Source organism: Branchiostoma floridae, chromosome 4 (assembly GCF_000003815.2).
Source record: "Branchiostoma floridae strain S238N-H82 chromosome 4, Bfl_VNyyK, whole genome shotgun sequence".
Lineage (NCBI taxonomy): Eukaryota > Metazoa > Chordata > Leptocardii > Amphioxiformes > Branchiostomatidae > Branchiostoma > Branchiostoma floridae.
The window spans coordinates 2683049-2710056 of NC_049982.1; the positions used below are offsets into that span (position 1 = coordinate 2683049).

At 40.9% G+C, this 27008-nt stretch overlaps 4 protein-coding genes and 1 long non-coding RNA gene across 10 annotated transcripts in view; all 5 read left to right on the plus strand.

The window, feature by feature from the left end:
- The first annotated feature begins 1074 nt into the window (after positions 1-1074).
- On the plus strand, positions 1075-13315 carry LOC118412996 (fibropellin-1-like). Its single transcript, XM_035816093.1, has 16 exons — positions 1075-1138; positions 6517-6627; positions 7125-7238; positions 7515-7625; positions 7747-7857; positions 8196-8306; positions 9031-9144; positions 9415-9525; positions 9653-9763; positions 10563-10676; positions 10852-11076; positions 11247-11378; positions 11771-11890; positions 12379-12492; positions 12597-12674; positions 13104-13315. The coding sequence occupies exons 1-16, from the start codon at positions 1075-1077 to the stop codon at positions 13214-13216; spliced, it is 1854 nt and encodes a 617-aa protein (XP_035671986.1). The 3' UTR covers positions 13217-13315.
- A 657-nt stretch (positions 13316-13972) lies between these two features.
- LOC118412997 lies at positions 13973-16691 on the plus strand. Its single transcript, XM_035816094.1, has 4 exons — positions 13973-14033; positions 15122-15381; positions 16109-16238; positions 16663-16691. The coding sequence occupies exons 1-4, from the start codon at positions 13973-13975 to the stop codon at positions 16689-16691; spliced, it is 480 nt and encodes a 159-aa protein (XP_035671987.1).
- Positions 16692-17621: 930 nt separating this feature from the next.
- On the plus strand, positions 17622-19814 carry LOC118413873 (cysteine-rich venom protein 6-like). The gene is made up of 4 exons (XM_035817477.1): positions 17622-17761; positions 18313-18483; positions 18976-19146; positions 19719-19814. Exons 1-4 carry the CDS (start codon positions 17704-17706, stop codon positions 19742-19744), a joined length of 426 nt encoding a protein of 141 aa, XP_035673370.1. The 5' UTR covers positions 17622-17703; the 3' UTR covers positions 19745-19814.
- Positions 19815-22781: 2967 nt separating this feature from the next.
- On the plus strand, positions 22782-23580 carry LOC118413875. Its single transcript, XR_004830887.1, has 2 exons — positions 22782-22954; positions 23460-23580. It is a non-coding gene; the product is annotated as an uncharacterized LOC118413875 (long non-coding RNA).
- A 1559-nt stretch (positions 23581-25139) lies between these two features.
- Positions 25140-27008, plus strand: part of LOC118413871 (cholinephosphotransferase 1-like) — a 19282-nt gene continuing 17413 nt past the window's right edge. For 3 of the 6 annotated variants that reach the window (XR_004830885.1, XR_004830886.1, XM_035817472.1), the window contains exon 1: positions 25140-25355. Coding sequence is in view for 4 of the 6 variants with exons in the window: in XM_035817472.1 (XP_035673365.1) it covers positions 25242-25355 (114 nt within the window). In the remaining 2 variants the exon portion in view is untranslated. The remainder of the gene's footprint in view (positions 25356-27008) is intronic. The other 3 variants (XM_035817470.1, XM_035817473.1, XM_035817469.1) reach the window with 2 other exon arrangements.

Here is a 27008-nt window from a genome sequence, read left to right on the forward strand (position 1 = left end):
AGGCACTTTTTGAAGTCATCAGGTTACTATCGTATCTATAACATAACCACACATACTATAATCACAGGTTTCCACAAAAAAATGCTTACTATTATTTTGGTTAACATATTTATGATATTGAAACAAAAATTAGAAAAGCTTTAGTTCCGCAAGACTTTTCCGAAGAATAAAACAGCACAACTTAAAAACAACTGTAACCAACCTCGTCAAACATTTGGTGGAGAAAAGAGTGGTGGTGGTTGAAAAGACGAGAACAAATTCAGTGTGTCCCGTTCACCACCTAGTCCAAGTGACGTCACACTCACGTGGTCAGGGCATAGTTCAGACGGGCCGCACGAAAATGAACACTGCTTGTGATCAATGGATAAAAAATACAGGGAAAAAAAGGTGACCGAGACTTCTGATGATAAAGCGCACAAAGTTATTGCTACGGGCTGAAATAAGGATTTTGCTTAGCAATGTCCCAAGTGTCAAAAAATTTCACAATCTATAACTGGTATGTAAATAAACGTGAGAAAGACTTTATTTTATATGTTGCCTCCTAATGGTCGATAACAATGCAATTTTCACGACAAATTTGGCTTCCTCCCTAACAAAATCAAATGTTTCTAACGCTCAGTCTTTACTCAACGATGTTGTTTACAGCATGTCCCTCGCCCGCTTTTGGACTGTGAACTGTTACGTGTAGGAACAAGCTGGTAACTGGGGTCATTGAACGTTCAGGTCCACTCTTGGTGGGGTTTGGTCAACAAAGAGCGCAAAGTGCAGAGCAACAACATGTACATAACAATAATGGAGGAACGACAAACAGCACAATGTATTCGTATATTGTTAAGCTAATTGTGGATCTTAATAAAGTCAAAGCATCTAGCACGGGGGGCAATTCGCAAGATTGGGATCTAGTAACATAAACAGTTGCATTAGTTATTAGATATGAAAGCATGATTTTGGTAGTTTGACACATCTTATCGTTAAAGTGGATGTACGCACGCCCGTGGGACAAAGTGCAAATAAATTACTGCGCAGAAAACAAGCCCAACACACATGACAGACTTACCACGACAGACAGCAAAGATGTGGAAGTTTCTGCTCCTCAGTCTGGTTGTAACAGTCAAACCAGTTTCATCACGTGAGTCAAGTGAGTATGCGATTTGCAGTGTCTCCTTTCGTAAAAGTATTGTTGCAATAAACAGTTATCTTAGTGTAACCATAAGGTCCCGCCGTGATAATGATTGGTATAAGGTATAAAAGTACAGTATACAATGCTATTTATCTCACATCAATTTCTAGTCAGAAAGAATAATGCTACAGTATACAGAAAGAGATTTTTGAAGTCACAGGAAATGCAACATTTCATTATAATTTAAGTCAGCCGTTTATTTAAAGTCAACAGTTAATATGACTAAAGTAAGAGATGTATTATTTATATCGTGTATATGTATATTTTCTTACTAAATATAATTGTAATTGATTATAAATGTATTCAATTTATTCATATGGTATATCTAATTTATTAATAGACTATCCATGATTTTCAGAAGTTAAAGCTATATAAATACGCTCTGGCCACCGTTGTGAAAGGTGTAACACATCTGTCTTACTTACTTACTATACTGGTGCAGCGTGCAGTACCGACGCCGACTGCAACCATGGAGAGTGTCGTCGTGGTAATTATCAAGGCATCTCCCACATGTATTGCATGTGTGATTTGGGATGGAGCGGAACTTATTGCAATGGTATTTTTTCTACATTTTTCTAATCACAAACTATCAATTACCGAACATTTTAAGCTTTTCATCCACACATGTATTGCTATATAACATATAAAGATACAACTAAAAACAATCATTGTAGAATATTCACACCTAGCACTTTCCTACTACTTCACACACTTGTCTAACTTTACTTAATCATCTAGGCATATGCATTTATTTACTATAACTTGTTTACATATGGTTGCAGCGACCATTCCCACTGCGTTTTATCTCCATGAAAAATGGAGATATAGTTTTGGGTGTGTCTGTCTGTGTGTCTGTGTGTGTGTCTGTGTGTCTGTGTGTGTGTCTGTGTGTTTGTGTTTCCGGATATTTGTGGTCAACATAACTCAAGAGCCTCCGGATGGATTTCCATGATATTTGGTATGTGGGTAGGTGTTGGAAAGACGAAGGTCAATGTTGAAAGATCAAGGTCAATTTTGGGCCCCCTGGTATGTGACCTTGGTACTGCAGCAGAAATTCCTTTTTTTTGTATCTTTTGACCTGGATGTGCTATGCTCTTGATTTTTTGGCGGCAGATAGCTGATGATACAAGGAATATGTCGTGTATGTTTGGGTCCCCTAGCAGGTTGTTCTGGAACTGCAGGGGCATTTTTCTCAAAATCTTCTTAGGAGGATAACTGGACAAGGGAACGACAAATTTAGATGATATTTGGTATGTAGGTAGCTTAAACAGAGATGCACATAATCAAGTGCAAATTATGCAAACTGGCACTTAATTTGCATAATTAATGAGGGAACTCTATATTTGTGGTTTTTGCCATTGTAAGACTCAAATACCTGTCATATATGTAGTTTGTGGCTGGTGGGACATTAACAGATATCACTGATGCAAATATGTCCCTAATTTGCATAATTAATGTAAAGTGCTATAATTTTTCTAAATGGTAAATAATTGCACAATCAACATTGTGACCAGTGTAAGTTATCTAAATGTGTACATAACTAAGCATAGATTATGTAAATGTGGAAATCATTTACATAATAAGACTATTTCACGGAGATATGAGGTCTCCGAACTCCTGTTTGGTTAGGGTTTGTTCCCTTAGACTTTTTACAGGGGTGTTTTATCACCCCCCCTCCCCCTTAATTTTTGTTTGTGTTAAGTTATCTTCCCTGGGACTTTTGTGCAGGGGTGTCGTCCCTTGGTTTCTAAGATTTCCAAATATATACAAAAATACGAAATCACACACATAAGCACATAAGCACGTTTTACATTAACATACCACCAACTTAGTACATTTTCAAACTGACAAAACATCAAATGTTTACAACAAAACAATAGGTCTAAATTCATCACAACACTTCAACAACAGCTTAACCACCGAATGACCTCGTTCACTTCGCTCACTCGGTGGTTTTATTCGGTGGTTATAGCAAAGGACCAGGCGTTATGACACCATATACACATCAGGGCGGGTCATTAACCCTTAATTATCATATAGTCAGGAGGCGTGGACCAATCAGAAGGCTCCAATTTCTCCATAAACCATGTCATTAATATCCTATATACTACACGCTTTTTCCCTGAGTTCCCATTGGTCCCAAAATACGGACATAGGTCTCGTTCTCAGAGTATTGTCCATGATTTATGAGCAGAGGATTTTACAACTCTAGGAACGAGAGCCACCAAATACCGCGGATGCACAAAATGACGGCATTTGAACAAGCGTTTGTGCAAAGAGATACATCGGAAACAATGACGTTACGGTAGGTGTAGGGATTGGTGGTGAGATTCTATCGCCCGGCCACACAGGTCAGGAGGTTTGGAAGGCAGGGAGAGCAGCAATCCGACCCAATCAGCAAGATGAATGGCGGCCGGACGAACAAAACCTGGCTCTCGTCTCTGGGCTACAAGCGAATGCGTCCTCTGAAGTCGTCATGGGACCCCACTCGGACGTTTGGCGGTTAAAAATCCGAAAAGGCAAAACTTGTATTATATCTTGTCTGTCTGAAAGATGACTTCATCATCTCGGGGTGTTGAATAACAATGCCGATCCGCCTCAGTCGATACTGACACTCGATGGATGGATGGATGGATGGATGGATGGATGGATGGATGGATGGATGGATGGATGGATGGATGGATGGATGGATGGATGGATGGATGGATGGATGGATGGATGGATGGATGGATGGATGGATGGATGGATGGATGGATGGATGGATGGATGGATGGATGGATGGATGGATGGATGGATGGATGGATGGATGGATGGATGGAATAACTAGAGAAGGGTAAATTAGATCAGTACAAACCTGTGTGTGCATGCCAATCTGTAATACCAGCAATGTTGTTGAGTATTTGCAAACAGCGTTAATGATTTTTTTAGTAAAAGCATTTAATCACATCTTAAGGTTTATTGAAATTTACAGCATTTAAATATCTGTTTCTAGGCCATACTATGTCTCAATAAGAATGTTAATTGACACTTTTTATTCTCTTTGAATTTGCATATGATGAAAGATGAAAGCATGATGAAATAACATAAGCATTTTTTTTAATATTTCACCATTATGATTCATCTAGATGTTGACCAGTGCACCCCCAGTCCCTGCCAACACGGTTATTGTCTTGATGGCATCAACTCTTACAGCTGCAGCTGTTTAAGTGGGTGGACCGGGACACATTGTGAGCAAGGTAATTTGTACCCTTAGTTTATCCCCATATATCTAATTACCTGCTTGAAAAAAGCAGGTCTTGATTCTGGTAGGGATTTTTGTGATTCCGGACCGATATCTTTAGAACGTCTGGATGGATTGCGATCACGTTTGCTATGGGGATAGATATTGTGAGCCATTGTGCTATAGCGCGCATTAGAAGTTTACTGCAGTTTTGTGGTTTGTTTTTAAAAAAAAATATTTACACCCCTTTTTGACAGGAGTAGAGTGGTCCTAGTTTATCTAGTAATTCTAGAGCAACCCAGCTGGGCAATAAATTACCCCTGTCAAGCTGGTCAATTAGGCATCACTTGGTGAATCACTATATACACATTAGGAATATGAAGCCAGTGGCTGCACAGATCCACAACTAGTAGAAAGAGTAACTGTGACCATCCCTGTCACCTCTGTATGGAATGAACCAATATATACACATTAGGGATATGTGCCAGGTGCAGGTGTAACAATAGGAAAATAAAATGCAATGGTGATGTTACAAGAAAGGTGTAGTTTTGGATCTGACTGTTTACCATAGGTAGATATATAAGAACAATGATGAGATAATTTTGCTAAACGTCAAACCATATCAACCCCATAACACACCATACGCACCATCACAAAACAAAATATTTCATGCAGGTTTGAGTTTTCAGACTCTTGTTTTAAATAGTGTTGTGTAATGATACTGCCAAACATTTGGCAGCTACCCCTCTGAGGTAAAGCGTATCATCTTCTTGTTGCAGTACTCTTCCATGTATTGCTTCCAGGTATAATAACAAGTAATGATGCGTTACAGAGCGTTATGGCACCTCATATGAGGATGAACTGAACTGAACAGTGCCTCCAAATAGCCAACAATGATAGCTTTAAAATCATCATGTCACAACCTAGGTGTATGGGTGTTTGTATTTATAACTTGGCCATCAAGAGGCGATAGTCGATGCATTCATTTGTGACTCGGCTCCTGGTGTCGGAGAACAACATTATCAAGCTTTTGCTTTACTTGGGAGCATTTTCTACAAGTAGGCTCTGCTCTTGTCATAGCAACTGTTACCTGGTGCGCCCACCACAAGAGGCTGATTAACCGAGGCGACGGTTTGTATACAGTAAATGTACTCTCTGTCAGTCAGTCTTACATACCTGTAGTTATTACTCTGTGACACTGGAGGGTAACCTCCAGTAACAGAGTATTGTAATCACTTTGATCGTTGAGTGTTCGCACCTATATCTCTATGTTCCGTATGCCGCAATCCCATGTGGATTGGCATGTCGTCTGTACTCAGTTGGGAAATGATGCACGTTGTTTTATTTTCGCCGTAGCTGTTTTTATTATGGATGTAATAATTTCAGTTTCTACCCCTATGCCGTCGGTATAGTGGTTGAGGCCTTCCTTATGATTGCGCCTTAAGCCTTGTAGTAATTTGATACCGTCAAGCAGATGTTGGCCTCGTCGGAATATGCCATCTCGTTCGGGCTTTGCGTTTCCAATATTGAGGTTGGTTTGACATAGCATACTGTTAACATTACATTTTGCGTGGTTGATAGTCATATGCATGTTATGGTTAAAACGTGTTTGATCTTTGGGAACCTTTTTTTCGCGGTAGCTATTTTCATTATCGATGTAATAATTTGAGATGTCACCCCTATTTCCCTGGTATTGTAGACCAGCTGGCCTATAGACGCTGGGGTCTGGCAATTACTTATCTCGATATGGGGTTATTTCCACAGCTGTGATTGACCCACTTTTTAACGTGGTGTGCGTCTCAAGTATCCATTGTGATGCGTTGACCTGATTCGGGGACCATTAATTGATAAAGAGTGGGGTGCGCACCACAGAGGTGTAAGTGTCCCGCGCAGAAAATATCAAAATCTGAATTATAACCAAAGCCATTGTATATATAAAGAGCAAACACAATAACATACCAACCTCATCATTAACAAACCATTATTACGTCACAGAGTTTGTTACCTACGGTCACTTGTTTTAGCTATTTATAGATTTTTGTTGACTATGTGTGCGCGTCCATCGAATCTGAGGTAAACAAGTCCACATTTTTTCAGAAATCATTTTGTTTTTCAGATATCAACGAGTGTGATTCCGGACCTTGTACCCGCGGTAGCTGTTTTGATGGTGTAGACAGCTACGTTTGCGTGTGCACGGGAGGGTGGACTGGGACAAACTGCAACATTCGTTTGTTCTTTTGTGTTTTAATTAGTTTCAATATTGATGTGCTTTATTGCATTTCCTGTGAGACACATTCAGATAAATCTTTCTGCAGTGCGTATTGTCGATATTCCTGTTTCGTGAAAAATAACAATAGAAAACAATCGACATTAGTGGAGCTCCTTCTAAACTTACATGCAAAGTGACCAAAACGACATTACGTGGTTCATGTTAAGCCCTCTTTTCTTTAAAAAACTGCGAAATCGTAATTTTTGGCACACATGTATTTTTGCTCGGAAATATTTCTTTCAAAGATTTCGGTTACATTTTCACAAAATAGGCACAGACCGAAGATGGCATTGATATTTTTACTATTTTGCACCTTAAAATCACTGACCTTACATGTTTCCGCCAAACTGCCTTGCTTAATCAAAATACGAAAAAAAGTTGAGTACTTTGAAATAAATACAAGTTGTTTTATTTGTACCATGCTATATATATAGTATTGAATTACCTTTTATCAGAAATCAACGAATGCGACAGCTCACCGTGCCTGAATGCAGTCCGATGCAATGACCATATCAACAGCTTCTCTTGCGACTGTCGTCTTGGGTTTACCGGAACAAGATGTGAAATAGGTACTTTGACAAAAGACATTATGATCATTTCACTTCTAATTGGTTGTAACACAATGTCCTGTTAATTATGTTGATATCTGCACTTGTAGACGCTGTACTATATATGCCCCCCAACCCGTCTTAACTATTTGAATCGCACTCGAACAGTTTAGAATAGTCTTTCCTTTTTAGAAGGGAATATGTATGTGCATTTTATTCATTAATAACTGATATGTGTGCTAAAGTAGTGTTAATAAGACGGACCACGTTTTGACCCCTTTGTCATTTCCTCATCAGACATTGACGAGTGCGCCTCCAGTCCCTGCCAACACGGCCAGTGTGTTGATGGCATCAACGGTTACAACTGTCACTGCGAGGCTGGGTGGACAGGGACCAACTGTGTTCAAGGTGAACTGGATGCTTTATTCCTCCACATACATTAAATTGTAATCATAGTTGCGTTCTATACTTCTACCAATATAACTCTACTTTACCATAATGACAGTTTCAAGTCCTCTTTTCTTTCCAGATATCAACGAGTGTGCTACCGAACCTTGTGCCCACGGTACCTGTACGAATACTGCAGGAAGCTACACTTGCACATGTACAGGAGGTTGGACCGGGACAGTCTGCGACATTGGTAAGCTCTTTCGTGTTTGTGATTAGTTTTGATATTGATTGGTATGCTAGATTGCCTTCCCTGTAAGACAAATTGAGATGCTTAACGTCCTTATTCCTCTGTGCCGTGCTTATTGCCACGCTGACAAAATAGAAAGGGACAGAAAATAGCTATTACTTAGCCACCTGTTTGTGCACAAGTGGATCTAATAGAAATGCCGGAACAAGCAAAAAAATGAATTAGATGATTGATTAGATGATTTTGACATCAGCACTTTGTAGATATTTCGCTATACATCAACGCCGTCTTGTACCGTGAAGACGGATTCCATTGTGACCCCTTTATCGTTTCCTCATCAGACATTGACGAGTGCGCCTCCAGTCCGTGTCAACATGGTCAGTGTGTTGATGGCATCAACGGTTACAGCTGTCACTGTGACGCTGGGTGGACGGGGACCAACTGTGATCAAGGTAAGCTGTCAGCACCTTTTGAAATAGTTATAAAAATATAAAATCAAATTCATAGCATGTATAGTCCTTCTATAGGACAAAGCCCAGTAGTAAACAGTAACCAATGACAATCTCTTCAAATTAGTTCGTATCAAGGTGAATTTACGAGTGATATTTTGATGCGAAACTCATCGCTAATGTTTATTTCACTATGACCCACTCATCACAGAATGGTAAGGAATCCATGAAAAGGTCTATTCCAGACAATATGTACAATATAGTATGCATATGACCAATCTTATGTCTCTGTCTGAAGCACTGCTTAATTGCGAAGATAAGTAAGGTTTGCAATTAGCAACACAATAGAGAAAAACTATAAAAAGCAAAAGAACTTTGAACTTTGAAATGATCTAAATTGCGTAGAATTTTACAAAATTTACAGCCATTATTATTAGTAACAAGACATTATTTTTGTACATTGAAACATTAATTGTTGGATTTAAACGGTTACACAAATCAAATAGCTTATATATATTTTGTTTAAAAATCACCAACCTTACATGTTTAAGTCATACCAACATGCTAATTTACGTAGCCAAGATACGAAAGGATATTGATTTACATCGTAACTGCTTTCAAATACAAGCTCGTTGTTTCTTTAGTGGCATGTTCGATATATATTATGATTTTTCCTTGGCCATTACTGACCGAAAGGGACCATATACACCTTTTTATCCTTTACCAGAAATTGACGAATGCGACAGCTCACCGTGCCTGAATGCAGTCCGATGCAATGACCATATCAACAGCTTCTCTTGCGACTGTCGTTTTGGGTATACCGGAGCCAGATGTGAAATAGGTACTTTGACAATTGTGTGTTGTGATATAAACATCATCACTTGACTTATTCTTTCTCGTAATCTTATATCCTGCTGGTGATATTGACACCTGAACTTTGTATAGACGTTCCAAAACCGTCATTATTCTATGAAACACACCTAAACAGTTAAGAATAGTCTTTCCTTTTATGAGGGTATGTGCTTGTGATTTTTCATGTCCATGACGTATGTGTGTGCTAAGCAAAAGACTGTTAGTGTTAAGACCGACCCCGATATTGTTTCCTCATTAGACATTGACGAGTGCGCCTCTAGTCCCTGCCAACACGGCCAGTGCGTTGATACCATCAACGGTTACAGCTGTCTCTGCGAAGCTGGGTGGACAGGGACCATCTGTGATCAAGGTGAATTGTACGCTTGTAATCCCACAAACATTAAATTTCAATAGTTGTGTTCTATACTTCTGTCATTATAACAAAAGTACTAATTATACTTGCAACGATTTCAAGACCTCCTCAAAATTTTCTTTAGATATCAACGAGTGTGCTTCCGGACCCTGTGCCCACGGTGCCTGTGTAAACACTGCAGGCAGCTACGTTTGCGTGTGCACGGGAGGGTGGACTGGAACAAACTGTGACATTGGTTTGCTCTTTGTTTTTTAATTAGTTTCAACATTGATGAGTTTTATTGCCATTCCCACGAGACAAGTTGATTTAAATCCTTCTGCCATCTTAGAAAGGCTGGTAGAAACGCCTAAAATCATGTCAAAAACAGCCGTAGACGCACCTCCGCTTGGAGAGTAAGAGCTGTGGCCTAGCTATCTGGTCTAGTTACCTGGTTGAGCACATGTGTATATGATAATATTGGACCTATGCGAAAATGAATATAGAACACGGTGTATTCCGTATCGCCCAAGGAAATCAGCCCGACAGCGGGTCGGATCGCCCGACGGCCGAAGGCCGGAGTGTGATCCGACCCGCGGGAGGGCTGAGACCGAAGGTGATGCGGAATACACCGTGTTGTATTTTATTTATGTCATACCCACCTGAGAAAACCCATGTTTTGATGCGAAATGCGCCAGAAGTTGAACAAATTTGGTGCCCTCGAAAAAAACAGTAATGTTCCAGTAATGTTCCAACGTCCGAATCAGGTATTCGAACTTTCGATGGCGCCGTACTCGGCCCACTCGAAACAGTTCGATTTATTGGAATGGAGCCCGTGCGATAACCCCGGGCCGTACGGAAAGTTATCATCCGGTCCGGAACACCCGTATCGAACGTTTTCGCGTCACAGGTATGACATAAATCAGATTATGAAATAAGGTACGGAAGACTGAGTTGACTTTGCCCTCTGACATTGTGGAAAGTGTATTTTTTTCTTCTTCATGCAATCTAAAATGATAGCAAAATGTACACATTCTCTTTGAAAAAATGTGAACTAGATATCGACGAGTGCGCGAGCAACCCTTGTTGGATGGGAGGGACCTGCCTGGATCAAGTGGACGGTTACAGCTGTGTCTGTCCTAAGGGCACCACGGGGAAACATTGTGAAACCGGTACGATATTTATCCGTCATCGCTGTATCGTGTCGCTTATAATGTGTTTAACATACAGCCCATATGGGTATTTTCAGGATATGTAAGTAAGATTCCACTGATACGTACTTGCGTTTATCTTTCTGTGGGAGAGAAAATGCATCCGTTAGTTTAATCTGCAATTTCCCCATTCCAGCTTCCTTTGCCGGAGAATGTTACGAGTTCTCCCACAATCCCGCTACCCACTCCGACGCGACACAGGCCTGCCAGGATAAGCACGGCCACATGGTGGATGTGACACACGACAGTCAGCAGCTGTTCCTCGCTGACACGATCGCATCCAGCAGCGGCGTTTCCAACTGGCTGGCAATGAAAGCTACACCAGTAACAATTCTTTACAGCAACGGATCTCCATTTTCAGGTACGATTACTTCCTTAGCATCACATTTGATTACAGTTATCTATATCCTAATAGTAAAGATTTATTTCTTACATGGTCTTGTACTTATTGGGCATTGTTGGCTGTCTACAGCGTCTTTAGTTACTAGTACATCGCAAGTTTGTGCTCTTCAATTGCTGATTTCTCCATAGCGGGCGCGTTCCAATGGTCTCCAAGTGAGCCAGCCGCGCCCTGTGACCTATGTGTTCTCCTGGACAGCAACGACAACTTCCTCGGGAAGACAGCACCGTGCACGGAACAGCACAACTACGTCTGCCAGTCTGGTACGTAAGTTTCTGAATTGTTGTATTTTTATTTCACATTAGAACTACATGTATAAAGAAACGAAATTGAATTGAATCTGTACGTTCTCATAGAGTCTCTATAACAGGTTAAAAAGATACACATATATATATATACATACATATATATACGTTGTAAAATTTATGTCATATTCAAGATTTATTTGAGAGTAGTAAAATACAATACGGAAGTAAAAGTGACTTCATTGTTTGACCTAACAACAAAATACTGGTGTTCATGAGAAATATAAATCATTTTTTTACAGAAACCCATATTTTCTTTACTATTGCAGTGATAACTGACGACAACCAATAAGCTATTTGTAGTCGAGGAAAATCATTTTCAAATTCAATTTGTAATAACATAACTTCAGCTCTGAAACCATGTGAACCAAACGTCTGCCAGAACGGCGGTATCTGCACCTCCTGCTTCGGCGAGACCACCACGTTCTGCGAGTGCGTCGATGGCTTCGAGGGAAAATTCTGTGAAATCAGTAAGTATGTTATATTGGTGCACATCTCATTCAGACATGTATTTTCTTCCGGTTAAGCAGTTTGCCAGTATGTGTATAAATCGTGACAAAAGATATAGTCCCAGAGGGAATGTTGGGAGTCCCAATTCTCTCATTATCGCTAAGGGTATAGGTAAGAAATGAAGAATTGAATATCTTCGGCGACAGCGAAATGCATTTACAAAACCCATCATTCCTACAAGAGTAGTGGAAACGTTTTAGTGGGTCCAATCACTCCACAGCTGTTTTTTTCTGACTGTTTCTGAAGCAATTGGATTGTATCAACTTCAAGGTGCCATGAATTGACAATCGCTCACGGCGGAAGTATTAAACAAAACTGGAAACGACCATTTTTTTATTATTTTTCATCTATCACGAGTGATGTCTATCTTCTCGAAAAGCTCCTTTGAGTTTATCATGCATGTAGGTTGAATGGGGCCAATTTAAGTTAAATATGACTATTTGAACAGATACTGACGAGTGTGCCTCCAATCCGTGCCAAAATGGTGGACGTTGCCAGGACGGAATCAACTCCTACAGCTGCAACTGTCTTCCTGGATTCCTGGGTGACCACTGTGAAACAGGTTCGTGCGCAGATTTTTCCACTCTTACAAATCGACGACTATAACCATAATCATTGCAGATTTACCATATCACAAACTATAACATTTCCCACCTTTCTGTCTAGCCCCGGGGTGGTGTTCGCAGTTCCAATGTCCCGACGGCTTGATCTGCGAGGACCTTGTCTTTTACTTCCTCTGCACTGGTAAGCATACATTAGTTAGAACTTTATAACTTGATGGGTTTCTTAACCGTGTTTGTGCCATTTTACATTATCAGAAACCCATCTATCTAATCACAAAACCTTATTCATGTACAGATTAGATGGCATTCGACCATTTTTTATTTACTTACTTATACTTATACTTACACATTTACCAGAATAAAACCCTTTTCAAACACAAGGTAAAAACGTTGAACATCTAGAGTTTCAAAACCATCAATACAAATATCTATCATAAATAAAGGTAAGAATTCATAAAATCATGAGAGCCAATAGGCAATATCAATTGAAGTTCACATATTCATGACTAATGATATGATGATTCGTAAGGTACAATGTTTGATGTAGAAATCATAGATATCTTCCACACATATCTAAATTGATGCTAGTTACTTTTGCATGCACATCTAGATCCGGCATCCTCCAACCGGGTGGCTCCCTACCAGTGCAGCAGCGCCTCCTGTCCGGATGGCATGTACTGCACCAAGGAGAGTGTGGCCTCTTTCTCCTGCAAGCCTGAGTGACGTCACAGTTGAAGCCTCCGTGAATGTCTGCCTACCATTGGCAACAGTTAGAGATCATCTTCGATGCTGATTTTGATTAAAGATAGCGTATGCAGCAAAGCTTTTATCTCCGTTATGTGCATACATTATCCGCCGTTGACACCATATCGTTAGTTAGACTAAAAGGTAAGAGTTAGAGTGAGAGGGATATTCTGATGCGAACTTAATTGCTAATTTATATTTCACCGTGCCGCGCTCCTGATCTGTCAATAGGTCAAATTTAGACATGTTATACAATAGTCTTGTCACGGGATAATCAATATCATCAGTCACATGACAAAAGAGCTCGAAGACGAGATCTACCGGTTAAAAAAAAGCGAGCGAAAAGGTTGCGTCTCGAAGGCTCCCCAAGTAGCGCACTTTGCTTTGTGAAATCGTTTAGGTATTTCGTCAAAATTATACAATATTGCATCCATATGGGTAACTTTACCATCTTAACCCTTTTTTACTATGTACAGACAAGAAACGAAAATTTAACAAAAATGTAAACAAAGCCTTCTTTATAGGTCTAGTGAAATTAAAGCTGTCTTTGAAGACCTAAAGCATATTGTCTATGTCTAGGCCTGCATTCCTTTTTTTAAGTGCGCTTAACTGTGAGAAGTACTCCACCTGTAACCTTGAGCCATGACGCAGAGACTTGGTCAGGACGGAAACGCGCCTATTTTTGCCCAGACAAACGTTAGAGCACCATTTCAAGTACGCTGTAACAGCTACACCATGGGTCTACAGGCGGTCCTTGGGCTGCTTCTGCTGCAGTCTTTCCTTCTTACCTGCCAAGGTGAGTTACATGGTTCTAAAAAACAAATATTCTAGACTTGGTATAGATGGCGTCTCCGACTTGTCTTCAACACACAGTAAAAAAAATCTAGGGCTGTCGCTCCCAAGTAGGTACGTTGAATCTGTGTATATACCTGATCAGTTGGAATCCTATCAAGTGACGTTATGACGAAGTATAACTTGGAGAAAAATACCTGTCTTTTCCTTTCCACTTTGTAAATCTACTTGCCATATGCAAGTAGCAATCCCGATCAATCCCATGACGCCAAATGTTGAAAGAAGCAAACAAATAGAATTTGCAACGTTCCCCGTTATTATAACAGTTACTAAATAAATGCATTTGATGACTGTGAGCAAACAATAGAAATAAGAGTTCAGTGATCTCATACCTCCGTATGTACATACGATATACCAGCATTTGTAGATTTATACGCTTATCTTCTTTTATTGGTGATACCGATAAATTAGTAATTTACCAAAATTAAACATATCGTAAAGTCCTTTTCTTTGGCAGACACTGTGTTAACATTTCATCATATATTGTACAAATGCTTGAACACTTACATAATCTATACATTGTAATAATGTTGTAATCAACGTATGTATATCATCCCTAAAGAGCTGGCCTAACTGACCATATATGGATACAAACGCCTTTGCATTTCCAGGGCAAGCAGTTAATTAAGGGCCCAACCTACACCACTTAATATACAAAAAGCTACCTTTTCTTTCACGTGAACTAGCCTCCATGTATCCAACCACATGGACACAAACGCCTCTGCAATTCCAGAGCAAACTGTCACTAGTCACATATACAATTTTTCCTTCAGGTGAGCTGTCGTATCTGATTTCATAGACACAAATGCCCTTGTAGTTCCAGAGAAAACTGCTAGGGGGCAAAATCTACACCACTTACATCAAAAGCTACACATATATACTCTTTTCCTTCAAGTACATGTAAACTGGTCTACATGTATCCGACCACATTGACACGAACGCCCCTGCAGTTCCAGAGCAAGCTGCTAGGGTTACTGAACTTACAGCACTTATACTAAAATCTGTACATATTAATCAAATTTTTTTCTTCAGGTGAACTGGCCTACCTGACCACATGGGATGGGTGGAGCTTTTACAAGGTCAAGGCCGTCGGCAACATGACCAACACGAATGTCAAGGCCACGTGTGAGGGGGCGGGGATGCGGTACCCGTGCTTCTACACGGGGCACGGCAGGTGCACCCACTGGTGGACGTCTGACTGCATCGCGTTTAATCACGACGAGCTTGACTGCCGCACTCCGCTGGTGCTGTCTACCAAGATGTGCTTCACCATCTTCCCGCACAACTGCGAGGTCAGTGCTCTTAGTGACATTTGTTCATCACTTAACCTACCCCTCCCCATATACACACATATATACGCACATGTACGCCGCACGCCGCTGGCGCTCACTACCAAGGTGTGCTTCACCATCTTACCGCACAACTGCTAGGTTAGTATTCAGTGTAATCATGCCCCCCCCCCCCCCCCACACACACACAAACACACAGACCCTGAAGTATAAGGGTGGGGGGTCAAGTCACGCCGTTGGCGCTCTCTACCTAAATGAGCGAGCTGGTATATATATATAGGTTTAATAGTGTTGCTATTGTTACTTTTCTTCAACCCCCACCCCATCCGAACAAACAAACAGACAGTAGCACTATAAGCTAAATCAGTAATAAAAAAAGGAAAAGAGCCATTGCAGACATCAAACGGGCTGTGTGCACAATGTAATGTATGCTATGGTTGAGGAATAAAACATAAAACGTGTCCGTCTATCTATTACTACTGGTTGACCGTTTGAGGTTTTTCATAATCTTTATGTTCTTGCCCAAATGCAAACTTCAACAATGGAGAAACCCCAACCCCTTTGGACATATAGCATGTCATGACTCACTGGTAAACGGTAATTTATCAGCTAAACGAAAAGATATCTATGTACACCCACAAACATCCCGGGCCACAAACATCCCGGGCCACAAAATTGTCACTGGCCAGTATAATACTATGTAAATGTACATGTATGTGTATCCGTGCAGCGGCTGGACGACATGTTTGTGTACATGCCCATGTGGCACGGTGACGACACATCCTGGGGAGTGGACTACGACACGACTAGCTGGGCTCTGATAGGGGCTCACTACAGCGACAAGTATGCCTTGTGTGCAGGTGAGACATTATTGTAATATCATCACGAATTGCGGGTAGTATAAATGTTTGCAAATGTTACATACGGCGCGGTCTTCCATGATGGTGGATGTAAGAATTATGATGCCTTGCAGAAAAGCAAAACTTTCGCTCCATGGTTGCTGTTGTTTAGCACTAGTAGTAGTAAACATATAATTATCACTCGTTTTCTTTGGCATGATGTGCATGTAATAGTCATTGATAATCATATTGGCAAATTATTTCTCAATCTCAATTTTCCAAACAAAAGAGAATCTAGACACACAGCACTTTTGTTTAACCTAGTCAAGAAATTTGGAGAGTATCTTGATCTTGAGGATAGTCTTGCTCAATTGTGTTTGTTTAATGATTGTATTGTAAGTAAATACTTATGATTCTGTTGTTATTTGTGTACTTCTGTCGACAGTGGAGTCCCCCAACGTCATCACAGGCTAAGCAATGAGCAGGCCATCTGGATTCTTGAAGTTGATGCTGATGGTCCTGCCTTAATTTCTGGGTCAATAAAATCTATCACATATTATTGCATGGTCTTTGTCGTTATTCTTGACCTTCTCTACAACTTATAAGTAGTATACACGACACAGATATACAAATGTTCAGCAGAATCGACCTCATGCTATATTAATCGTTGATAATACCATGTCATTTGTACACCAGCTTCTGAAAAACTGGATAAACCCAAGAGGACATAAATTAATTTTGATTGACATAAAAAAAAACGATTAAACCGCAGACTGTTACTATTAGATGGCAGGCAATGTACAGTTTAGTCTCAATGTTGTAAATGACGCACCTGCTAATCTGACATGTCATCCAGATGGTCGAATGGTGACCTTTCTCATGAGTTACTTGGGACGTTCCGCAAAATTTGTTTGTTGTACAAATATTGTGGTCTCTACCAGACTGACTACGCTGGATATAGGGAATATAAATTGTCAAGAAAGTTTATTTTTGCCACCTTAGCTTTTTACCGGCCTGGCTGAGTTGGAATGTTACCATTCTGGCGAAAAAACTCTCTTTGCCAATTATAGCCATTTTTGTCGAATTCTACGATCCGTACCCCCGTTAAGACAATTCCAATTTACTATCATTAAAAACAGAGAATTTTTGTTATTGTATTTTCCCATACCAGACATTTAAATAGGTTTGATATAAACATAAATTGACTAAAATAGAAATACTTTCTAATGAAATTTCAAACAACAGTATACACGTATGTATGGACTTATTACAGCTGTTGATTGACTACAGAGCTAGAGGAATATGTTGAAATTGTTTGTATGTGTTAGACATCGCGCATCCTGTGTCCTTCCGTCGGATCTACGTCAGTATTTCGAATCGATGGTTGCTAGGCGACGAAACGCCCCATCACATGAACAGCGGTGGTTGAACTCAGGTCAGTACTGCTTCTTTTTCTTGAAGAGACGACGGTGTATAAAACTCTCTGATGATGATTTGGGCGGCAATCGTTCTTTCCGTGGTCATCACAGTGGTGTCTACCCAAGGTATGCACTTTTATTGGAGTTATCAAGAAGCTAAATGTCGTCAAAGTGCTATGACACACCTTTAAATGGCAAAAATATTGTCTACGTTACATGTATGGCCGGTAAAATGTGGGTGGCACGGATGCAAACCTGTAGCAGATTGACTTCCAGAGACGAAGCGATGCTCTATTTTCTATAATCAGAATCTGCATATAAATATTTATGCATGACAAGTGCTGTGTTTGATCCTTTTGTATCATGACATTTACAATATGAATAGTCACAAATACCACAAAATATATGGTAACGTCCACCACAATAGGTTAGCAAATTTGTCGTTGTTCTTATTCAACTTCTCTAGCATCGGTCATTTATTGAATGATAAGTGAATAGACGGAAAAAAACTTTATTGCGCATTTTTTCACTCTTGATTGAGTACATGTCATAACAAAATAAGACCAATACTCAAATAAGGCCAGTGCATTGTTCTCTTTCCTTTATAATTGCCTTCTATTACAAAATAGCTTAAGCCATAATTATGATTATGAATTCTCAACCTTGTTTTCATTCAGACTGCCCAGCTAACAGTCACTGGGTGTACTGCGGCTCTGCCTGCCCTCAGACATGTGACTCCAGCCCGTTCCAGATCTGCGCGGCCGTGTGTCTGACCGGCTGCGAGTGTGACCGCGGGTACGTGTTGCAGAGTGGCGTCTGTATTCCTCAGGACGACTGTCCGACGAAAGGTGGGGATAATTGTTTGTTTGTTTGCTTGTTTATTTGGTTGTTTGTTTATTCCGTGTCACCATCTGCGTGGCCAATCAATCGTTTGTGTGAAGCCAGTTACGTCATTCCTGGCGGTGTCTGTATCCGTCATATCAACGGTCCGGCAAATGGTGAGGATTGATTTCTGCTTTCTCGCTTTGATTGTCTGTTTGTTTGTCTGTCTGTTTCTTGTGTGCTCTGTCTGTCGTTCTGTGTGAACGGCTGCCCGTGTGACGTCGAGTATGTCATTCACATTTTTTTTTATTTGTTTATTTTTGCTTATCACAGAATGTCCCGCTAACAGTCGCTCGTCCGACTGCGGTGCCGCCTGCCCTTAGACGTGTGAAGTAAAGCAGCTGTTTGGTTGCCTGTTGTTTATTTATTTATTTATCCGTGTAATGAGTTGTATCATTGGCAAATAAATAAATAAATAAATAAATATTTATTTATTTATCTATTTTTGTTTACCACAGAATGTCCTGCTAACAGCCACTGGTCCGACTGCGGCTCGGCCTGCCCTCAGACGTGTGAGGTCACGAGTCAGGTGTTCGCCTGTCTAGCCGTCTGTGTGCCCTCGTGTGTCTGTGACCGCGGCTTCGTGTCACACTACGGAGCCTGCATCGAGCCGGACCAATGTCCCGAAGGTATTTAAAGTTTTGTGTTTGAGTTTTCGTTCCCGTTCCCTCAGTTGGCATTTAGCTATTCTCCTAGCGTCAGGAGGTCAGCCAAATAGCAGAACTTTACGCAGGCAACTGGATTTTAGAAACCATTAATTCTATATGACCAATAAGTGAAGGCCAAAAAAACCTGGCTATTTTACCATTAACAAAGCTTGCATACCTTTTATTTGCCATCAAACAAATGTAATGAGCAAGTAGTCAGTCTTCTCCGAGTAAAACAAAACGGCATACATAAATGTTGTTACACATACATGTATGTACAATGCACATCAAAATTGACTTATTACATTTTGTATATGAATATAGCTTTTGCTTTGTAGTTTGAACGTCTGGATCTTATCTAGTTGCAGAGATTGGATGTCTAACCTTTATAAACGTCTAAATGTAAACTCTACTTTGTTTTGTTGCGTATCTGTTTGTAATGTTATTATCAAAGAGTCTTCAATATAGTCACAATCTGCTGTTAATACAATAGAATCACAAAACACGTTATCAAAAATAAGTTATACCCATTTTGTTCACCTTGTCTGGAACAGGTAACCCCATGTTGGTTGGACGTTAGACTGAGTGCCTACCTGTCCGGATGGAGACCATAGCTGGACCATGGAGTGAATAAAACCAATGCAGTGGCCTTTGTGTTGTTTATGGGATGCATGTATAGTGCTCTTAGTAGTGGTGCGTACCTAAAGCCCAGACTTGGACTTGGCCCAAAAAATGTTTTTAAAAAACATAAATGTCCGGAGCCAAGTCCGGCCTTGCAGAAAGCAATCTGTCGCTTATACTCCCATTTTTGTTCTGAACCATCTTAAACCTTCCATAGACAGTGAAATTTGCACTGGAAAAAAGACAAAAAAAAAACAGTTTGTGTTTACACTGGCTGTCTATCATTTTCATGTGATTTTCACATTGCATTTCAATTCATGCTAACATGCAATTTTATATGCACCCCCCTCCCCCTCAAAAAATGGACATAATTTGCGATGATGGGTTTAGGTCTGCACTTTAAGTCCAGGCCTGAACCTGAACTGCTGGACCTGAACCTGAAATTGAGTTTAGGTACGCACAACTAGCTCTTAGTATAAAATGCATTATGTGAATACGTTAGGAAAAATCATTTTCATTCAGTAGCTGTATACTGATGATAATAATAATGCTGACATGTCACACGCAAATAAGCGTATATTTGTGATTCGAAGAACATGGAAGGATTAAACTATCAAAATTAAGACCTTATTTGCTTAATCAAATGATTTGATTAGACGTAAAGGTAAAGGTGAACGTTTTGGTATAAACCATGATAATAACAAGAATGTCTAAAGACGAAATAATATATATGAATAGTTCTGGATTGACTAAACATTTGGTACAAAAGAACATATGTAGAAACAGATTGCCATATATTGTAAGACATCATATATTCTGATCCTGCGCCCTTAGTAGGATATCCGCCAGTAGATCGAATCGATGGTTGCTATACCCCTGTCACATTATCCACGATTTTCGGGCGTATCGATGGAAGATCGGCCATATTTAAGATCGACAGAGGATTGGCCATATTATTCACCTGAAAAACTTCCCTGTCACATATAAGCCATACTTTGTACCCTGTACAATTGTTGTGCAATAAAGTTATTATCGAGGCCCGGGCGATTACCGCAGAATCGTCGTCCGATAGATTTTCGCCAAATGTGACAGGGGTATTAGGAGAAGAAACGCCCTGTACACATGTGGAGGGTTGGATGAATATTTTCAACGTACTTTTTTTTAATAATAAGTTCCATATTTCCTACGAATCAACGTCAGCAGCTCACATAGCATGGCCATATCGTATCTTAACACATTACTATTGTGCTTTTGATACAAGAAACTTCAATTAATTTGATATAACATTATATATGTAAACTGACTAATACCCAAAAGACGCGTTTCTAAAACAAAATGGACACATATATGAATAGTAAAACATAACTATACTTCATTTAAGTATAACTATACTATACTAACTATACTATAAAAGATTAACTATACTTATTCTTGTACAGAAGAACATGTCAAAGAAGTTTGCTAGAAGTTTAAGCCTACATTCTGCGTCCTTCGGCAGGACATGCGTCAGTACTGTAGTTCGAATCAATGGTTGCTAGGAGACGAAACGCCCTATCACATGAGCAGAGGTTGGTGAACTCAGTACTGGTTCGTTTTTCTTCAAGAGTCGACGGTGTATAAAACTCTTGGATGATGATTTGGGCGGCAATCGTTCTTTCCGTGGTCATCACAGCGGTCACTTCCCAAGGTATTCACTTTTCCTAGTCTTGTAAGGAACCTTACTGATGCCTGGGTGTCACTTAGTTTATACTCCGCATGTTTATTTAGCAAACATATGGAACGGGATGTTCAGTAACGGGGGATATGATAATTATGATATAGTTGGCATGTCAGAAAAAGCCGACAAGGAGGCAACGGCGCGTGTCTTAACACATTACTTTTCACCGTCAAAACCCCGCATGCAATTGCTGAATGAATACCCGCATCAAAGATTTTTTGGCTAAACTAGAATAAGAACAAGTCACAAAAACATGTTCAAAATCAATAGATACAAGGTAAACTAACTTTTCTTCCCTTTTAGTTATATCAGAAATAGGGTTTGTCTGGCTGAATCAGAAATCTGGTTATGACTACAATACGTGTGTAGCTAGGAAAAATGGTTTAAATAACTGTATCATCTCTTTACTGTATAGCCAACATTTAACTTCAAAACGACATTCGTCCTCATTCCACTCATCCTTGTTGCTTACAGACTGCCCTGCTAACAGCCACTGGAATAACTGCGGCTCTGCCTGCCCGGAGACATGTGACTCCGGCCCGTTCCAGATCTGTTTGGCGGTCTGCGTGCCCGGCTGTGTGTGTGATGCTGGGTACGTGCTGCACAACGGGGTCTGTATCCACCATGATGAGTGTCCGGCAAAGGGTGAGAATTGTTTGCTCCTTTTTAGTTTTGTCTGCTTGTTTGTTTGTTTGATTGTCTGTTTGTTTGTGTGCTGCGTGTCCGCCTGTGAGTGTGACCGCAGGTACGTCCTTTATAACGGTGTGTGTATCCGTCAAGACGAATGTCCGGCAAAGGGTATTACGAAGGACTTTTTTTTGCTCGCTCGTTTTGTTTGTTTTGTTTGTTTGTTTGTTTGTTTGTTTGTGTCTCCTTAACCGACCTGTGCACCTGGTACTTCGCTACATGTTGGCTACACACATTTTTGTTGTTTACTATGGTCTATCTGCGGCTCGGCCTGTCCCCAGACGTGTGAAGTAAATAAGCTATTGGAGTGTTTGTTGTTTATTTATTTGTTTGTTTACTACAGAATGCCCCGCCAACAGTCACTGGTTCGGCCTGCCCCAAGACGTGTAAAGCGTACCAGTTGTTCGACTGTGTGTTGTTTAGTTATTTATATATTTATTTGTTTATTTTTGTTTACCACAGAATGCCCCGCTAACAGTCATTGGTCCGACTGCGGTTCGGCGTGCCCCCAGACGTGTGAAGCAAGCCACCTGTTCCAGTGCCTGTTGTATATTTATTTATTTGTTTGTTTATTTTTGTTTACCACAGAATGCCCCGCTAACAGTCACTGGTCTGACTGCGGTTCGGCCTGCCCCCAAACGTGCGTGACGAGCGGGCTGTTCGGCTGTGGTGCCGCCTGTGTGCCCTCGTGTGTCTGTGACGACGGGTTCGTGTTCGAGTCGCCCCATCACGGGGCCTGCATCGCGCCTGACCAATGCCCCGGAGGTAACGTTATAGTCACGGAATATATGTCTTTTATAAATCCCGAATGGATAAAGTTATATATAAGTTATATAGAATCTTATGCATATGTGAGTAACATGATGTTAATGTTAATGCTATCTGAGAGAGGCGTCGATACTACCGGTAGAGATCCCGATCGGAGCCTCTGCCAACGGATATCGAGACTCAGATGAGAGGAATGTGGTTTCCCAATGTAAATGTTGTTTCTGAGAGAAGGGCTAAGGCTTTGGTTTGGTTTGATACAGATCTTCATTTAGTAGTAAACCAAACTCCGGGTAGGAAATGTGACGCAGACCTAACACAGAACATGTTTTTCAGAATAGTAGTGGACTTGAATAAAGTAGTTCTAAACGGGAACTATGCGGCTACAGCGTCTTTTCTGAAAATGCATCTTAAGTATATTCGGTTGGCTTAAGGTTGTTCGCTACTATTTGTCATATGCGTGTTTTAGAAAATACGTTTTAATCAGTCACTTTGTCCGTAACAGGAAACCCCATGTTGACCGGACGTTAGACTGACTCCCGCCCTCCGTGTCCGGGATGGAATCCTCAGCTCCAGGTGTCCACGTACCTGGATCATAGAGTGAATAAAGTTCACTTGGAAAGCGATGGTCTTTTGTGTTGTTTGTGCGTTGTGGAATGGGTGAATGAATAAAGGCTCTTTATTTGACATCTGGGCCTACCCTGGGGGCCATCCGAGATCGGGCAGGCTATTCGGTAGCCCAAGACAATTAGGCCCGCCGAGCTCCTATTAGCGCCCCGGGGAGTTTAAGCCCGATTAGGCCCAGCCTTCCTTCGGGCTTTAACTCCCCCGGAGCGCTAATGTGAGGTCGGCGGGCTGACTGCCTTGGCTCCCCGAACAAAACTCGCGAACAAATCTCGCTAGCTACCCGGTTCTGTCTGGCTCCCAGGGTAATCTGGACCATGTTGGATTACAAAGTACAGTCAAACCTGCCCAAGACGACCACCCGGGGGACCGGGAAAACGCGGTCAATTTGGACAGGTGGTCTCTGAGAAGAGTATCGACTCAAAACATGCCCGATGCAAAGAATAAATGGTTTCTGTTGTATTTAATGGAAATTAGCAAGCACACTGCACGCACGCAAAGAAGCGAGGTCTTTAATGTCAAATACAACACGCACACTGTAAACTGTAAATTTAACCCCAAAATCTGACGCAAACTGGCCGATTTCGGCACAAAATCGCGCTATTTATCATAAAAAATCGATGAAAACCTCAATTTTGAAAATGATGCGGTCGTTATGGGTCCCAATTTGGGCCGGTCGTGGTCGCGTTGACCAGGTGGTCGTTGAGAAAAGGTCGCTTAATGCTTACGTCAATGGGAAAATAAATCGGGACCGAGAAAAAGCGGTCGAAATGGCCAGGTGGTCGCTGAGAAGAGGTGGTCGCTCAGGCAGGTTTGACTGTACTTCTGATTCAAGTATGATTATCATGATTTCAATGAAATGCCTTGTTGCGAATTAGGTTGCGAAAAGTCATTTTCACTCATTAGTTTTCATACATTCCCATCCAAACGCAAAGTTTGTGAAGTTGCTGTTTATTCGATTCTAGAGATTGATGGCAAGGTTGTCCTCCTCTGTAGATCCCCATACAAAGCTAGTAGATACTGTAATATCAAGAAACGGTATGGTGTTGAAAAAAATTCCTTTCCCTTTTCCATAAATTACAGTGTACATGTAACGTTATCCAATAGAGTCATCATCATCGTGTCCAATAGAAGATATAACGTTACCAATATATACTAAAACATAACTTTGAGCATATATATAGTAGAAAGATATACAGAATTTGATTTAGTTTGGCTGTAAGAAATGTTACAAATGTTGTCGGTTCAGTAGCGTATTATTAAACCACAATTGTCTGGTTTTATAAAATCTTTGCGACGGCACACAAATTCTCATTCACACATGCGGTCCCCAGTGCACACACACACACACACACACACACACTGTAGCCCCACGGAAATAGCTAAGGTTGACAGTTCATCGTCTCCCTTTAAATCCCCAGATTTAAAGCGCCCGCTTCACTCTCACCTGCTCAAAGTCCGCATTTTGGGCAAACACAATCCCGCCTTCTGATTGGTCCGGAAAATCGCATCATTTCTGGCCTCCGTCCGGCGCCTGCGCACTGCGTTACTTCCGGTTAGGGAAAATCCTGTATTTGCTGCCAACTTGTCATCCAAAACGTCAGTCCAGGTCGCGCGGTTTCTGCGGATTCAAGCGGCGATTTTTAGCCAGATCTCGCTCAGGATGAGTCGGTACTTTCTGGAGATGGCGCCCACGATGTCCGAGGCGCAGCTGAAAGGGCTGGACGAGCACAAGTACTCGGCTTCGGGCACATCGGCCGTGGAACCCGTCATGCAGGTACGGGCGCTTCGGGAGGAAGGGGGAGGGGGGCGGTCTGGCGATCTGACATGACGCCGGTTTGTTTTTGTGTTGCGTGTGTTTTGATCGCTATTTATATCGCATAATTACATACGTCAAGATTTAGCAAAACATAGAATACCTCCACCACGCGGTTGTGTTATTATTTTCCCCTGTTGGTGAATTTAAGGATAACCTCTTCTATTTTCAAAACGTTTGTGAAAAAAAAAAAGATCGGTTTATATTTTTCACGATGATATATCAATATCTTCATAATATATTTTCCAGTGTCCAAACTGCAGTGGTATGCGATCTTGGATCAGTCAATCTTTCATTAGAAAACAGATTTTTTAAAGGTGATTTTGTTCCTGAAGGTCGTTAGATACTAGAAAAGCCTGTCCCTTGCCGGCCCCGGAGTCGAACTTTGAACCCTTGCCCCCTGTTTAGGGACTTGTCGATTAGGCCTGACCTTGCTGAGGTAATGGGTCTCCGGTTACCTACAGTACAGGGCTGTTGTAGCCTGTAGGGCTTCTCTTGTTTGCAAAACACTGTTATATAAGTAAGGTTACACAACAGTCTTGGTATGGTCCGTAGGGACTTATCTCCAAGCAGAACCAGTAACGTTATATATTGAACTATAAATTTCTTCAAGGAAAGACTTGACAGACTCATGTGGCAGCACACAACGTGTAATTTTATTACCAAGCTCTAGACAACCCCCACAAACTGGAAATGACTGTGATATAAAAGTGAAGAGCAGCCTAAATGAAAGAAGCCGTTTCCTACCTGGCCGAAGGAACTCATATCAAAAGCTGGCAAAGCAGTGTAGCTAGGCTGCAAATATAGGAATGATCATAATATTTGGTTGCCTTCCGTAGCTATTTTAACATTTGAATTCAGTCTCTCCTTGGCTGGCTACACTCCTTTTGACAGCCTTTGATACTACATGTGTTCTTATGTTACCATAGAATCATCTACTAGTATGAGATTACCTACTAGAGACCATAATTTGTAAGGACTGGTCTAATTTGACTATCATTATGTAAATAGCTAAATGCTTATCTTCAAGAAGATGTACTAGTAAGTAAGGAGTTATATGCCTATTTTTGCAACATAACTCATTAGTGCTCTTCTGTACTTTTAGTAGTATGTTTTGTCTGAACGTTTATTTATTTATGTGAAGCTCAAATTTGCCTGCAGACATTTTTACAGTATAAGAACTATAACATAGATAAAGGGACACTGTTTGCAAACTAGCCTGGAGCCTAAAAGTAGTTACTCAAGCAACTTGATATATGGTTTTGGGCGTTTCAACTGCTATCACGCGGTTTTCGTCAGTGACACTGAAGTGATCTGGAAGAAACAGGTCTTTTATACCCAAACAATGATGAATTAAGACAATTTTGGATGTCCAATAGGAAAGGTTGTACTGTCAGACAATTTAGGTTGAAGACAATTTGGATTCCAATAGAAGACAAAAGGAAAAGTAAAGTCAAGCTGAAGACAATCTTGGATGTCAGTAACTAGGAAACAAAGCTAAGACACAGTTGATGCAAATGAGTCAATTAGCTCCTGTTGCTTTGGTTACTGGAGCTAAGTGTTTAGTTGGCGGGGGGTGGGGGGGGGTTGGGAGAGCGAGATCCCAAGTACCAG